At 44.7% G+C, this 12,500-nt stretch overlaps 1 protein-coding gene across 6 annotated transcripts in view; it reads left to right on the plus strand.

The window, feature by feature from the left end:
- Positions 1–12,500, plus strand: part of CD44 (CD44 molecule (IN blood group)) — an 87,176-nt gene that overhangs the window by 28,394 nt on the left and 46,282 nt on the right. For all 6 annotated transcript variants that reach the window (XM_007446322.1, XM_007446318.1, XM_007446319.1 and 3 more), the window contains exons 2-3: positions 6,856–7,021; positions 10,572–10,705. In XM_007446322.1, coding sequence (XP_007446384.1) covers positions 6,856–7,021; positions 10,572–10,705 — 300 coding nt within the window. The remainder of the gene's footprint in view (positions 1–6,855; positions 7,022–10,571; positions 10,706–12,500) is intronic.

Consider the following 12,500-nt stretch of genomic DNA (forward strand, 5'->3'; position numbering starts at 1 on the left):
AAGAGCGTCTCCTGTAGTTGAGCATCTGTGTCCCACCCACGAGGTGCCACTTAACACTGCAGTACGATCGGCTGGACTGCCCAGTCTGAAACCAGGTCCACTAGCCCCTAGCTCAGGTCCTTCATGTCTTCTCAAAGAATCAGCTACCTCCCGCATCAGATGGGGATAAGAAAAGTGCCTACCACATACCACTGTTGTGAGAATTAAATGAATTTTTAGGTGTAAAATGTTGGAAACCTCATATGGGCCTGATTAGGTGCTAGGTGAGTGTTTGCGGTTGTTCTCATGACCGTGGGAATTGCACAAGTCATTGGGTCTCAGGAACTGGCCTTATCCCCATCTTCAAGAAAACCAACTTCCCCAGACACATAGCTACTCTGGGACCAAATCAGAAAAAAATCTAATTCTGCCTCATCCTTCCTGAGGAGATGACAAAAGGAGCCAGGCACATCTAGGTGGTTCCTGTTGGAAAATACGTTAATTCATTTTGGACCATCTGGGGAAGTCTGGGCACAGCGTGATGATAGATCATCTCCTGTGGTCTTCACATGGGACGCACTGTGTCTGTCATTCCTGTCTCAGGAGATCCGGCCTCAGAAGGGGCCCTATGACAGGATGTGAAAAGGCTGTGCTCGTCTCTGAGATGACAGCGGCAAAGTCCAGGCAGACAACGCCAGTTGCCAAGCTGAAAGTTGGTCTCTGAAACATTTGCTTTCAGGGAAAACAGCAGAGGTTCTCAGAAGCAAATGCTTCGGTTTAAAAACATTTAAACATTTGAAGTGTCCACTAGGGAATTCTCAACCAGGCCCAGCTGGTGATTCTTTTAGACGTGACGTGGGGAGTGGACCCGAGGCGTGTTCTGTTTGCATCTTACACGTCTGCTTGTCCTGTGTGTGTGTGAGAATATTCATTCATTCATTTGTTCCACATGTGCCTACTCTGTGTGGTGCTCACAGGGTCCTGGGGACACATGCTGAAGGAGAGACGCAGTCCCTGCTGTCACGAAGCCCACAAGGAAGTTCCAAAATTCCAGAATCCTGGAATTTCTAATTACTGAAGAGACCTTAAAGATAATAATTTCTTGTAATTCTTTACCTGTTTCTGTCACAGACATCTTTGAGGAGCTAATGGAAACTGAGGGATGCTGTCTCTAGCCAAACACCGACACACACACACGTGCGCACAAGCATGTAGCCACGTATATACGTACACACACAGTCATGCGTATGATTTCCCAGGTTTATTAGACCCCTGAAGACCAACTTGTGGATTCCAGGTTGAACATGTCTTGTCACTCAGCTCCATTGCTAGTCGGCTGTGTAATATCCCCACCCTCACTCACCTCTTAGGAAAATTTGGACACGTGCACATAATGGTGAGTTGGGTAAAGATTACACATTGCTGTACTCTCAGCAGATGCTGTGCTTTTCTATCACTCTCGAAGTGACTGGAGCAAACCAAGAAGCTATTTGTCTCAGGCCCAGGGCGATTTTACTAGAAAGATCTGTTTTCCTTGATGTGAGGCTTAGTGAAAAATATAGGTAAAATTAATGGTGTTATGGGTCAGCTTTGGTTTATCCAAATAAGAATGAATTTACCCGGAACCCCACATAATTGGCAGCATAGCACAGAAGTTAGAACACTGACTCTCCCACTTGGGTGACTTTAGATACACTGTTTAACCTCTTTGTGCCTCAGTTCCCTTGTCTCTAAAGTGGGTTTGCAAACTCCATAGCACCATTGTGAGAACTAATTTAGCTGAAGTAGATCAGCCCCCTAATAAGTATGTGATACTCATTGGCTCTGATTAAGTGCCAAACACCATATCAAGTGTTTGACATATCTTGCCTCATTTCACAGTCCCACAAACCCTGATGTTACTGTCATCCCATCAAGGAGAAGCCTGAGTGTCAGAGAGGGTAAGAAACTAACTAGTTGTGTAACCTGGAGTGAGTGGCAGTGTCGGGATTTGAACCCAGTTTGGGGTGGATCTCTTCTAAGTTGAACTACCAGCCTTCGCGTGAGTTGGTGCCAGAGAGTTGGTTAAACAGTTCTCTTGCAGAGCTCCTTTTTTGTGGTCTTCCTGACAGGTTATTGATAGACCTCTTCCCACGTGGGCAATGAGATCCTTGGGTGCTGGGCTGATGACCCCTCTGTCCTCCTGGCAACCCCGTCATAACGAGCACCCTCCAGAAAGGCTCCACCCTGAATCTGAAAGTGGCCTCCAAACATTAATGCTGCCCATTGGGTCTCTTGGAGGGAGGAACTTGGAATCTTTCCTTTATTACATGATACAGGAGATTTATTGGAGACCAGAGGGCTTAACGGAAAACATTCTTGATTCACGTCCAGTTGGACAGGCTTGTTTGAGAGATGCAATCGGCCATTTAGTGTTAGGCTCTTGAGTCACGGCAGCTCCTGGATCACAGGGATCTCTGTTTCTCAGGAGAGATGCACAGATATCTCCGGAGTCCAGCCTCTCTACAGGGGTTTGCAGTGTGGCCAGTGCCATTGCCATGGACACGGGTGCCTGTCCAGTGGTCTGTGGTCCGTGGCTACTCACGCCTCGGCCTTACCCTAACCTTACTTGAACCTTGGGGATATTCTCCGCTATACACAGGGGAGGTTGAGAGGGCAAAACAAGTTATGTAAATCGGGGTGATGAGTGTAGTGTGCCCTGGTGGTTAAGCCTGTGGACTCTGTGCCCAGACTGGCTGGGTTTGAATCCTGGCTCCATCATTACGAGCTCTGTGAACCTGGGCATGTTTCTTCCCCTCTCTGTGCCTCAGTTTCTATATCGGGAAAGGTGGGGATAATAATATTACCTACTTCATAGGGTTGTTTTACGGATAAAATGAGTTAATACTTGTCAAATGCTTAGAAGAGTGCCTGGCATATACATAATAAGTGCACAATATGTGTTAGCTGCTATTATTGCTATTAGTGTTATCAGTACCCTTTGGGGTAATAATTTCTGTTTGCATAAGTGTTAAGAAAGCCTGTTGGAAAGTCTTCAGAAATTATCAGGGCTTAACGGATACACAGCCCTGAAGGCTTGGTCCTTTTTAAGACACGAGGGACCCAGAGGCGAGGAACTGTGAATACTGTTGAACTGAAGTGAAGGTTTTGGCACCGTCTTTGGAATTCCCAGATGGCTGAATGCCATCAAGATTAGGAGTTGGACCTTTTCTATGTGTGAGATTAAGATAAATGTAAGCCGTGGAATTCTCGCATTGCATAGAATTTCTTCATTCATTCAGCAGCCCTTTTCTGACACCTACTACACACGCTGTGTAAGCCTCGCATTTCTAGGAAGGCTGAAGCTTGATTTTATCTGTCCTTTCCTGTCTTGGCTGACCTCAAGCACACACATCACACATTCACTACTCACATGCACACCTAGAAACACACTTACACGTTCCTGTCAGCTCCTGTATGGAGCTTCCTTGGGCAGCTCACTTTGTATCATCTATCAAGTGATGTTGGCTGCCGCCCGTGGGACTCAAGGGATTTTATTCAAAAGTCTCAGTGTGAATCGGTTCCTTTTGCATTTGCATATTCTGTGTGCCAGGTGGCAAACTCTAATTTACTTTAATAAGACAGAAACTGCCATTCAGCTCCAAACCACCGTCCATGCCTCAGACTTTATTTTTAACCTAGGACTGACAGCAGCCACCTGGCCACACGCTGATGGGGGGTCTGCCTCTCCTGGCATCTGCTGAAGTGTCCTCTGTCTCCCTCACCTCCGAGAAGCTGATTGGGAGGCTTTGCTTCTCTTTTGTAAGCTACACATGGAGGACCCCCGGAAGGACAGTCACCCAGCGTGACAGTTTCCTTTGGCAAAGATTGGCAGACCGAGGCCAAAGCTGAAAATGTCAGTAAAAACAAACAGCGTTCCGAAAGGGCCTTGTACCTTCCCCCCTCTGTGCTCCCCCGGCCTCATCAGCCAAGTATTGTGTGAGTGGCTTCCAAAGGGCACCACTCCAAAAAGGAATTAGTCTCCCCAAAACACGTTTTCTCCATTTCACCTAGTTCTAATGTTTTTTAAAAGCACCTCCATGCTAATGATACAAAGAAAAGAGAATCACTTGATATTGGCTTATGTCTTTGCAAAGCTCTATTTTTTATGTCTTCTTTTACTATTTTCAGAGTTGAGAAAGGTTGTAGAGAAGTTTAACAGTTTTCTTATCTCGATTTGCATTCATCAGACTCTGTTTTCTAGTGATTGGAAGCTGCTTCCTGCGCAGAGAGGAGAAAGCAGTTGTTGGCTGTACAATTCTATGAACAGTGACCCTATCTTTGTCATTATGTAACAATTGTTTAGGTGTATCTCTCCCCTCCAGAGTGAAAAACTTGCTCTAATGATATGAAAGGATTCTTGGGCACATAGCAAAGTGGATTGGAGCGTGGGTTTTGGCGTTAAACAGACCTGTGGTGGAATTCCAGCTCTGCCACTTAATGGCTGGGTGACTTTGCAAAGTCATTTCATTTTTCTGAGCTTCAGTTTCTTCACCTATAAATAATACATACATACATACAAGTCACCTCTCAGGGTCTTTGAAAGGTGATGCCACACAGAACCCCAAAGTTGCTGGGTAACCAGGGACGCTGCAGTTGCAGGCTTCTCCGCCCTGGCTATCAGCTCAGAAATGTAAAACAAAGCAACTGGGATTCAGGAAGTCAACTACAGGCTATGGACAGCAATTCTCACTTCCTTGGGCAGCTCACTTTTCTGAGCCTCAGTTTTCTCATTGATAAATAAGCAGAATCTTCCTGATGACCTCTGGATCCACCCATGTGAGAGAGAGATTCTGAGTTAAAGCCAATTCTGTCTGAATTGGGACTGACAGAGTGGTGTCTGGCATTGGCAGAGTCAATGTCTGACTGTCTTTGAGGCTCAAGGAAGCGCTCTGTTTCACCAGGACAGCTTCAAGGACATAACCTTTCTGTGTTGGCGTTTACTCAGGTGCAAACTGGGCATCATACAGAAGAATATTGAGTTTTCAGTTAAGGGCTTTGAAATCTTTTGAGATTCTTACAGAGGATCAGGGAACACCAGGTGATTTTTTATTTTTCAGCTCCTTATTGAGATTTCAGATTCGTGTCTGCAAACTCACAGAAGTCCTAGGACTAAATCATTTTTAAACTGGTTAGTAGCAGTTAGGTTTCGTTTTGGATGCATTAGCTCTTGCGAGTAAAGAACAGGTCTTGGATCTATCTGTCAATATGTTCAAAGTGTGTTTTTGAAGAAATTCCAATGAGTTGTTCATTTATTCAACAAATATTTATGGAGCATCTGCTCTCTGTCAGCCACTGATGTGAGTGTTAGAGAAACAGCTGTAAACAGGCAAAAGGCCCTTGCTTTCTTGGAGTTTCCATCAAAAGAAAGGGCAGACAGAAAAAACCAAATGCACAAATAAATAGACAAGTTGCTGTGAAGACACAAAAGCATGGTAAGTTGAGGGAGACGCTGAGGGTTGGATAAGAATGTTCAGGGAAGGACCCTAAGTTGAGGTGATTTCAAGTTGAAAAACAAAATGGGATGATCAGAGGACAGTACATTCTAGACAGAAATGGCCATCAACAGAGGAATGGAGAAAAAGATGTGGCCTATATATATACAGTGGACTACTACTCAGCCATAAAAAAGAACTAAATTTTGCCATTTGCAGCAATATGGGTGGACTTAGAGGGCATTATGCTAAGTGAAATAAGTCAGAGAAAGACAAATACTGTATGATATCACTCATATGTGGAACCTAAAAGATAAAACAAACTAGTGAATATAACAGAAGAGCAGACTCACAGATGTAGAGAACAAACTTGGGAGGGGCCGGGGGACAATATAGAGGTAGGGGAGTAAGAGGTACAAGCCCCTGGGTATAAGATAAGCTACAGGGATATATTGTACAACACAGGGAATATAGCCAATATTTTGTAATAACTGTGAACGGAGTGTAACCTTTAAAAATTGTATAAAAATTTTTTTAAAAACCTAAACATGTAAAATGCACTCATATCAGTAAGTTAGGTCCAATATTGTTTTGTATCCCATCTATCCCATCTTGTTCTAACTCCCCCTTAGAACTGACTTCCACACATATGCCCTATCAATATATTTTTTGCAAAATCTTAAAAAAAAAACAAATGGTAAAGTCAGACCTAAATGTTCTAAGGTGGGAAAGGGCTCAGAATGTCCAAAGGAACTGAAGGAAAGCTTTGTGCCTGGAACAGAGTGAGCTACTTAAAGGTTAGGAGCCGGGTCATGTGGGTCTTATCAGCCATGATAAGGAAATTTATTCTGGGTGTGACTAGAAGTCACTGGAGGTTATCAGCTGGGGAGCCCGTACCACGTGATTGTGGAAAAATACTCATTAAGTGGAAAAAAAGATTCCTACACCTAAAATTGTATATTTCGTACCATTTAAACTACGCAAGTATATACATAACACACACATTCAGAAAACAAACTGAAACAAGATATAGCAAAATGTTTAAAATGTTTGCAGTAGTTTTCTTAGAGGTGGACTTGCTTTTCCTTCATTACTTCCCTGAATTTTGTAAGTTTTCCCCAAGTCTGTGCTACTTTCCTAATCAGAAATAAATCACATGCTTTGTAAAAACTTCGCTGTAGAGCAGTCGGTGGAGAGAATGTAAAAGTGATGCTACTTTCTGCCTCTTATCTCAGATTTGAGAAATAAGTAGTGATGCCTTGAAATGCTACAGTGAATGTGGAAGGCTCTGGCCAGTAGGGAAGATTCTTTGTCTTTTTAATGAGGCTGCTCTAAAACAGACTTCCTATCCTTTCCAAATTATTGATGTAGAAGAATCTAACCTTTTCTTTTCATCCCATAGATCTAAATATAACCTGCCGATACAAAGGTGTATTCCACGTGGAGAAGAATGGTCGCTACAGCATCTCGAAGACTGAGGCTGCTGACCTCTGCAAGGCCTTCAATTGTACGCTGCCCACCATGGCCCAGATGGAGGCAGCCCTGCGCGTAGGGTTTGAGACCTGCAGGTAAGGGACCAGCCCTCACCTGCTGCGGGAAAGTAGGCTGCCTGGGTCCAGGGTGGGGGCTTAGGCCCAGGCTCCTCCGTGACAGCTGAATGGCTGCTTGCCTGAAGAGTTGGCACCGCCCATTAATCTGGCCGAGTCCATCTGGAACCAGCATGACCAGCTGAAATTGAGTATGACCATCACGACTTCACTCTCAAATCTGAGATAGATAAGAGGCAGAAAGTAGCATCACTTTTACATTCTCTCCACCGACTGCTGAAGGCAGTGAAGACAACCTTTGTGAATCACACAGGGAGGGGTTGCCTAGAGGAGGCCCTTAAGGGTCACGTGTTGGAAGCCACTTGCCTGAGGTGCTCTCCAGGGTTTGAAGAAGGCTGCAATATCCTTGTCAGAACCACAAGAGAAAGGGAACCAGATAACAGTGCTTGAAATAAATTTGTGCCTGGTGGAGTCTTCACCCTGCAGACTTGGCTAAAGCAGGTTTTTCAAACAACTCTCTCTCTTTTGATTTTGTTTCTCTTCTCTGTTGCTCTGATTTGAGAGAAAAGGGCATGAAAATTATTGAGATGTATTATTACAAGTGATGGGAAAGCGATGAAAGGGACCAACAGAGGCCTCTTGAGAGGCCTCCTACCGGACATCACAGTGCTCAGGGAGCTGTCCTCAGGCCCAGGATATTCACAGCAGGCATGGCCCTTATTTTTCGGAATTTCTCATGGGCCTGTGGAAAGTGGTGCACATTAAGAGCGAGCAGTGGTGACAACCGTGGTGAAGTGTTTCGGTTTGGTTTGTTTTCTTTAGAAGAGCTCTGGGGGATCTGGACAACTGCTCTCCGAAGTTTCCACCCCAGCCTGCAGCTATCCCTCTGCACTTTTGCAACGTGATAGCGTTAGGTAACGTGGTTCCCTTTTCTCTTCAACATGCAAACACAGGCTGCTTTTTAAAGAGTCAAGCTGCAGAACTCTTTATGGAAACCATTAAATGTAAGTTAAATACATCTATCCCCTGTCCTTGGTTACAGAGTAAGGCACCCATAGTGTATGGGTGGGAACTGAGATGCTTCTGCTGTTGAGGAAAAGGCGCATCTTCACAATTGCACTAATATGGTAGCCACCAGCCACAGGTGGCAATTTACACTTAATTAAAATTAAATAAAATCAAAACTTTAGCTCTTCATTGGCACTAGCTACATTTCAAGTGCTCGATTAGCCACAAATGACTAGTGGCTACTTTATCAGGCAACGTAGATTATAGAACATTTCTGTTTTGCAGAAAGTTCTAATGAGCAGCGCTGCTCTAAAACAAAGAGCAGATGTGTGCAGGCATCTGTGTGTGTTCAGAGCAGGGTCTTGGGAGAACATAAAAGGAGCAGATAGCTCTGGTAGCTTCTGAACCTGAGCTGTAGGCTGCAATGAAGGAAAGCTAATTAGCAGGTCCACTTCTATTCCTAAGGCTAATTGTTTAAATATGGCCCTGACGAGGTCAGTGGCCCAAGAAAGTGGATTTAGTAAGCTGAATTTTGATTGTGAAATGCAGACAAGGCAAACTTGCTAAATACCGAAAAGTTCTCATATGCTGAAAACGGGAAGTTCTTACTGTACCCACTGGCCAGTCATCCAGCCCTTAGATGCTGGGTGACCCCAGCCCACATGCCCATAGCCCTCTCTTAATCCTCAGACTGCACCAGGGGTCAGTTATATGACCCCACTTTGCAGAGGAAGCAACTGAGGCTTAGTTGCAGCCCACCCCGGGCCACATCACTTTCATGGGGAGGAGTTCGGATTCCAGACCAGCTTCTGAGGCGAGGGCAAGATTTAATGACCCGTTCCTCCCTAAGGACTGAGAGCAAAAGGGAGATGAAAGTCTGGTGCATGGATGGATTTGCTGGGAATTTCTTTCCTCCCTGGGAACAACAACCTACTCATGAAGTGTACACATATATAAATTTCAATATCCCCAACTTATAGACAGGATGACACATAAAACCAGCGGTCGACACGATGTGATAAAAACTCAGGAATAATTTAAATTCTAGAATGTCAGTGTGATACAGGCTAGCAGAATGTGATGGGAATGGGGTGGGCAGGAGGCTCACCAAGGAGTGTTATTATTTTAAAAAAACAAAGAAAAACTGTGCCAAAGATAGCTATCGTTCTACCCATAGCTGGTTTTAAGTGTTGCAAAACTTATTTCCATAATTTCACTCAGGTAGCTATGAATCAGATACCCGCCACAGGACAGATGCGAGAGTCTCACGGGTGATGGAAGGAAGAACCTTAGCATCTCCTCTCTTCTGTCTGCCCCACCCTGATTAGTAGCAATTCTCAGATACATGGAAACTTACTAACATTTAACTGCGGCCGCTCCCCGCACCAAGCTCAGGAGTCTTTGGAGAAACCAGTCTGGCCATTCAGATGAGGAATTAGTCATGTCAGCTTTTGCAACTTAGACATAATGAGTTCGATGTGCTTAGAAATTTCAGACTCACAAGCATTCCCATAGGTCTTGCAGCGTGATGCAGTATGTACTGTCACCCCTGGCAGGAAAGATTAAAAGGATTTGGGCTGTGCATTTTAGCCAGCACTGCATTTTCAAACACCTGTTGGCTTTAGCTTCTCCCTCTCTGCTCTTCCCTTGCCTCTGCCTCTTCCCTTGTAAATGGTATTTTCTCAGCCACATCTCATTTTCTGAGGCATTTTATATTGGAGAGAAATCGTGCGGTAAATATTCAGCCACCACGATGCTGGTTGAAGAGGCTGCGTGCTATACGTTTCCAAACCGCTCCCAGAAACACCATGGTGGGGCAAAGGGGCTTAAGCACTTCTCTGCTGCTTCTGGAAAATTCCTGAGCTAATGAGGCATTGCTATCTACTTAATTACTCTGACTCCCATTTTAATGACAGTCGATTTACTTCCACTGGCAATGGAATTATGCCTGAGATGCTCATGGGACAAGATGCATTGTATCTGGCATGTAAACAAGGCTTTGTGTTTAGAACAATGAGGTCTGGCGTGAGGGAATCACAGGAAAAGGTGAGGCCAGGAAAGAAGAGGATGGGATGGGAAATAAGGCAGGTTTGCCATTCGTGGACTGAAACCAAGAGCCACCTAGTTCTGTCTGATACGAGCCAGTCATTTTCTGTATTTTCTGGCAAATAGGAAGGTAATGGCGGGCCAGAGTGGGTCTCACATCGTCAAGGGGTCATTCTGTCTGTGACTTGGGCGTCCCTCTGCTTGTTCAAACTGGCCTGACTGCTGACCATAGATTTTATTTGAAACTAATTTTTTTTTCTTTCATGAATCAATTTTTTAAAACACTTTTTATAGAGCTCCAAAAAAATCATTTTGTCTTCATCAGCCTTGTTGGTCCCTTTCACTGTCCCTCTGCTGTTATTTTTGGCTTTCCCATAACTCAGTTGTCGAAACCTTGTAGCATCCCTGGGGTGAACTGAAGTAAGTATTGCACTGCATGAAATGTCATTCGAGGGGATATTATGAAATCCTTGCTTGTAACCTTGCGGGTGGATGACCTCTGGTTTTTCTTTTGCAGGTACGGGTTCATAGATGGGCACGTGGTGATCCCCCGGATCCACCCCAATTCCATCTGTGCTGCAAACAACACGGGAGTATACATCCTTACATCCAATACCTCCCAGTATGACACGTATTGCTTCAATGCTTCAGGTTGGTTCCAAGTGGATTGGCTTTGTGTTCTTGGGTGGCTTTTGGCCTGCCAGCCTTTGGCAACATGGCTGACAATCTTGGCTTAAGTGGGGATTCGTGTAGCCTCCACTCACATAACAGATGTTCACCGAGTATCTCTCCAGTAGACGAAGGATTCCTGTCTCCAGGGTGCTTTAACTACTAAGTTGGAAAGGCCAACAGTAAACAAATACATATTAAATAACTTACATGAAGTCAGAGAGTAACAAGTGTTACAAAAAAGAAAGCAGAGCAAGGGGCTGCAGAGTGCTGAGGATGCTTTGTTTTCCTGAGAAGATAGTCAGGGAAAGTGCCTCTGAGGAGCTGGGTATAGGGAGATCCCTGAGCGAAGCGAGGGAGGGAAGCCATGGCACTGTGCATAGCAGTGCAAAGCCAGGCCTGTGGGAGCATCACCGCCTGTGCTGAGAGTAGCAGGGAGGCCATGGTGGATAAAACCCGGTGATCAGAGGGGAGAAAGCCAGGGAATGAAGTTAGAGAGGTAGGCAGGTGCCAGAACGCTTAGGGCTTTGTAAGCTATGGTAGAGAGTTTGGACTTTTTTCTCAGTGTGATGGGAAGTTATGGCAGGGGTTTGAATAAGGGAGTGACATGAATCGAATCTAATGGTAGCATTGGGGCATAAGCCAAATGGCTTTGCTTGGAGGTGTTTGTTACATGTTGGGGCTGGAGAGAAGGCTGGGAGGATATATGGTAGGCCTTTGACCTTCTTGAGTCCTTACCCAACAATTGAAAACCCAACAGCTAGAGAATAAGAAAGCCAAGTTAGGATATGCGTGCTGGGCTGCTGGCCAGGCCCCCCTCCCTGTGTAAGGGACTTGCTTCCAACCACCAGCCTGGAGACTCATGCTTACAAGTCTAACTTAGGCCCTAGCAACATCTTGAAATTCTGTGCACCATGGGTCTTCAGGGTCTTTTGAAGAGAGTCAAACCCAGCAATGTCAAATTTTTGAATGCCAACCATCAAATGTCTTACTTCTCAAATGGGGCCTTCTGTTCCCCCCTGAAGGTTTAAGATTGTGTGAAGGGGAAGACGGAGTCACAGGGCAAATGTGGCACATCTTGTTGACATGTCAGTTTCCTTAAAGGTAGGAAGGGGATGTTAAATTAGCTGGAAAATGACTTAAGATATTACCTATATGAGACAGATATTATTACATGATGACTTAAGACATTGTTTTTATAAATCAAACACAGATATTACATATGGTAGTAGAATATAAAATCTACATGGATTTTTAAGCTTAAATAGAGGCATCAAGGAAATTGTGAGATTGCATCAGTAGCTTTTGGCTTCCCCACCCATCCACTGCTGTGTGAGCAGCAGGGATGAGAGTGGGAATTCAGAAGGGAATTCTAGCACTTAGGAGAAAGGGAAAATATCAGGGCTAGTTAGTTGAAATGGGGTGCATGAGGCCAGTAAATTATGTCAAATTTATACTGAACCGATGGAGGGGCACTTAAAACGAGGAAAACTACAGAGTGTTGCCTCTTCCCTGTTATATAAGCAAAGAACACAAATGGAGTTTGACCCAAGAAGGAGAGTCCAACTGAGGCTAAACGATACACGGTCGCTATCCAGTCCGCATAACCCGTACCAGAAAGTCTGTTCTAACACGGTCGCTATCCAGTCCGCATAACCCGTACCAGAAAGTCTGTTCTAACACGGTCGCTATCCAGTCCGCATACCCGTACCAGAAAGTCTGTTCTAACACGGTCTCTATCCAGTCCGCATAACCCATACCAGAAAGTCTGTTCTAA

The sequence above is a fragment of the Lipotes vexillifer genome, unplaced genomic scaffold, assembly GCF_000442215.2.
Source record: "Lipotes vexillifer unplaced genomic scaffold, Lipotes_vexillifer_v1.1 scaffold1993, whole genome shotgun sequence".
NCBI lineage: Eukaryota > Metazoa > Chordata > Mammalia > Artiodactyla > Lipotidae > Lipotes > Lipotes vexillifer.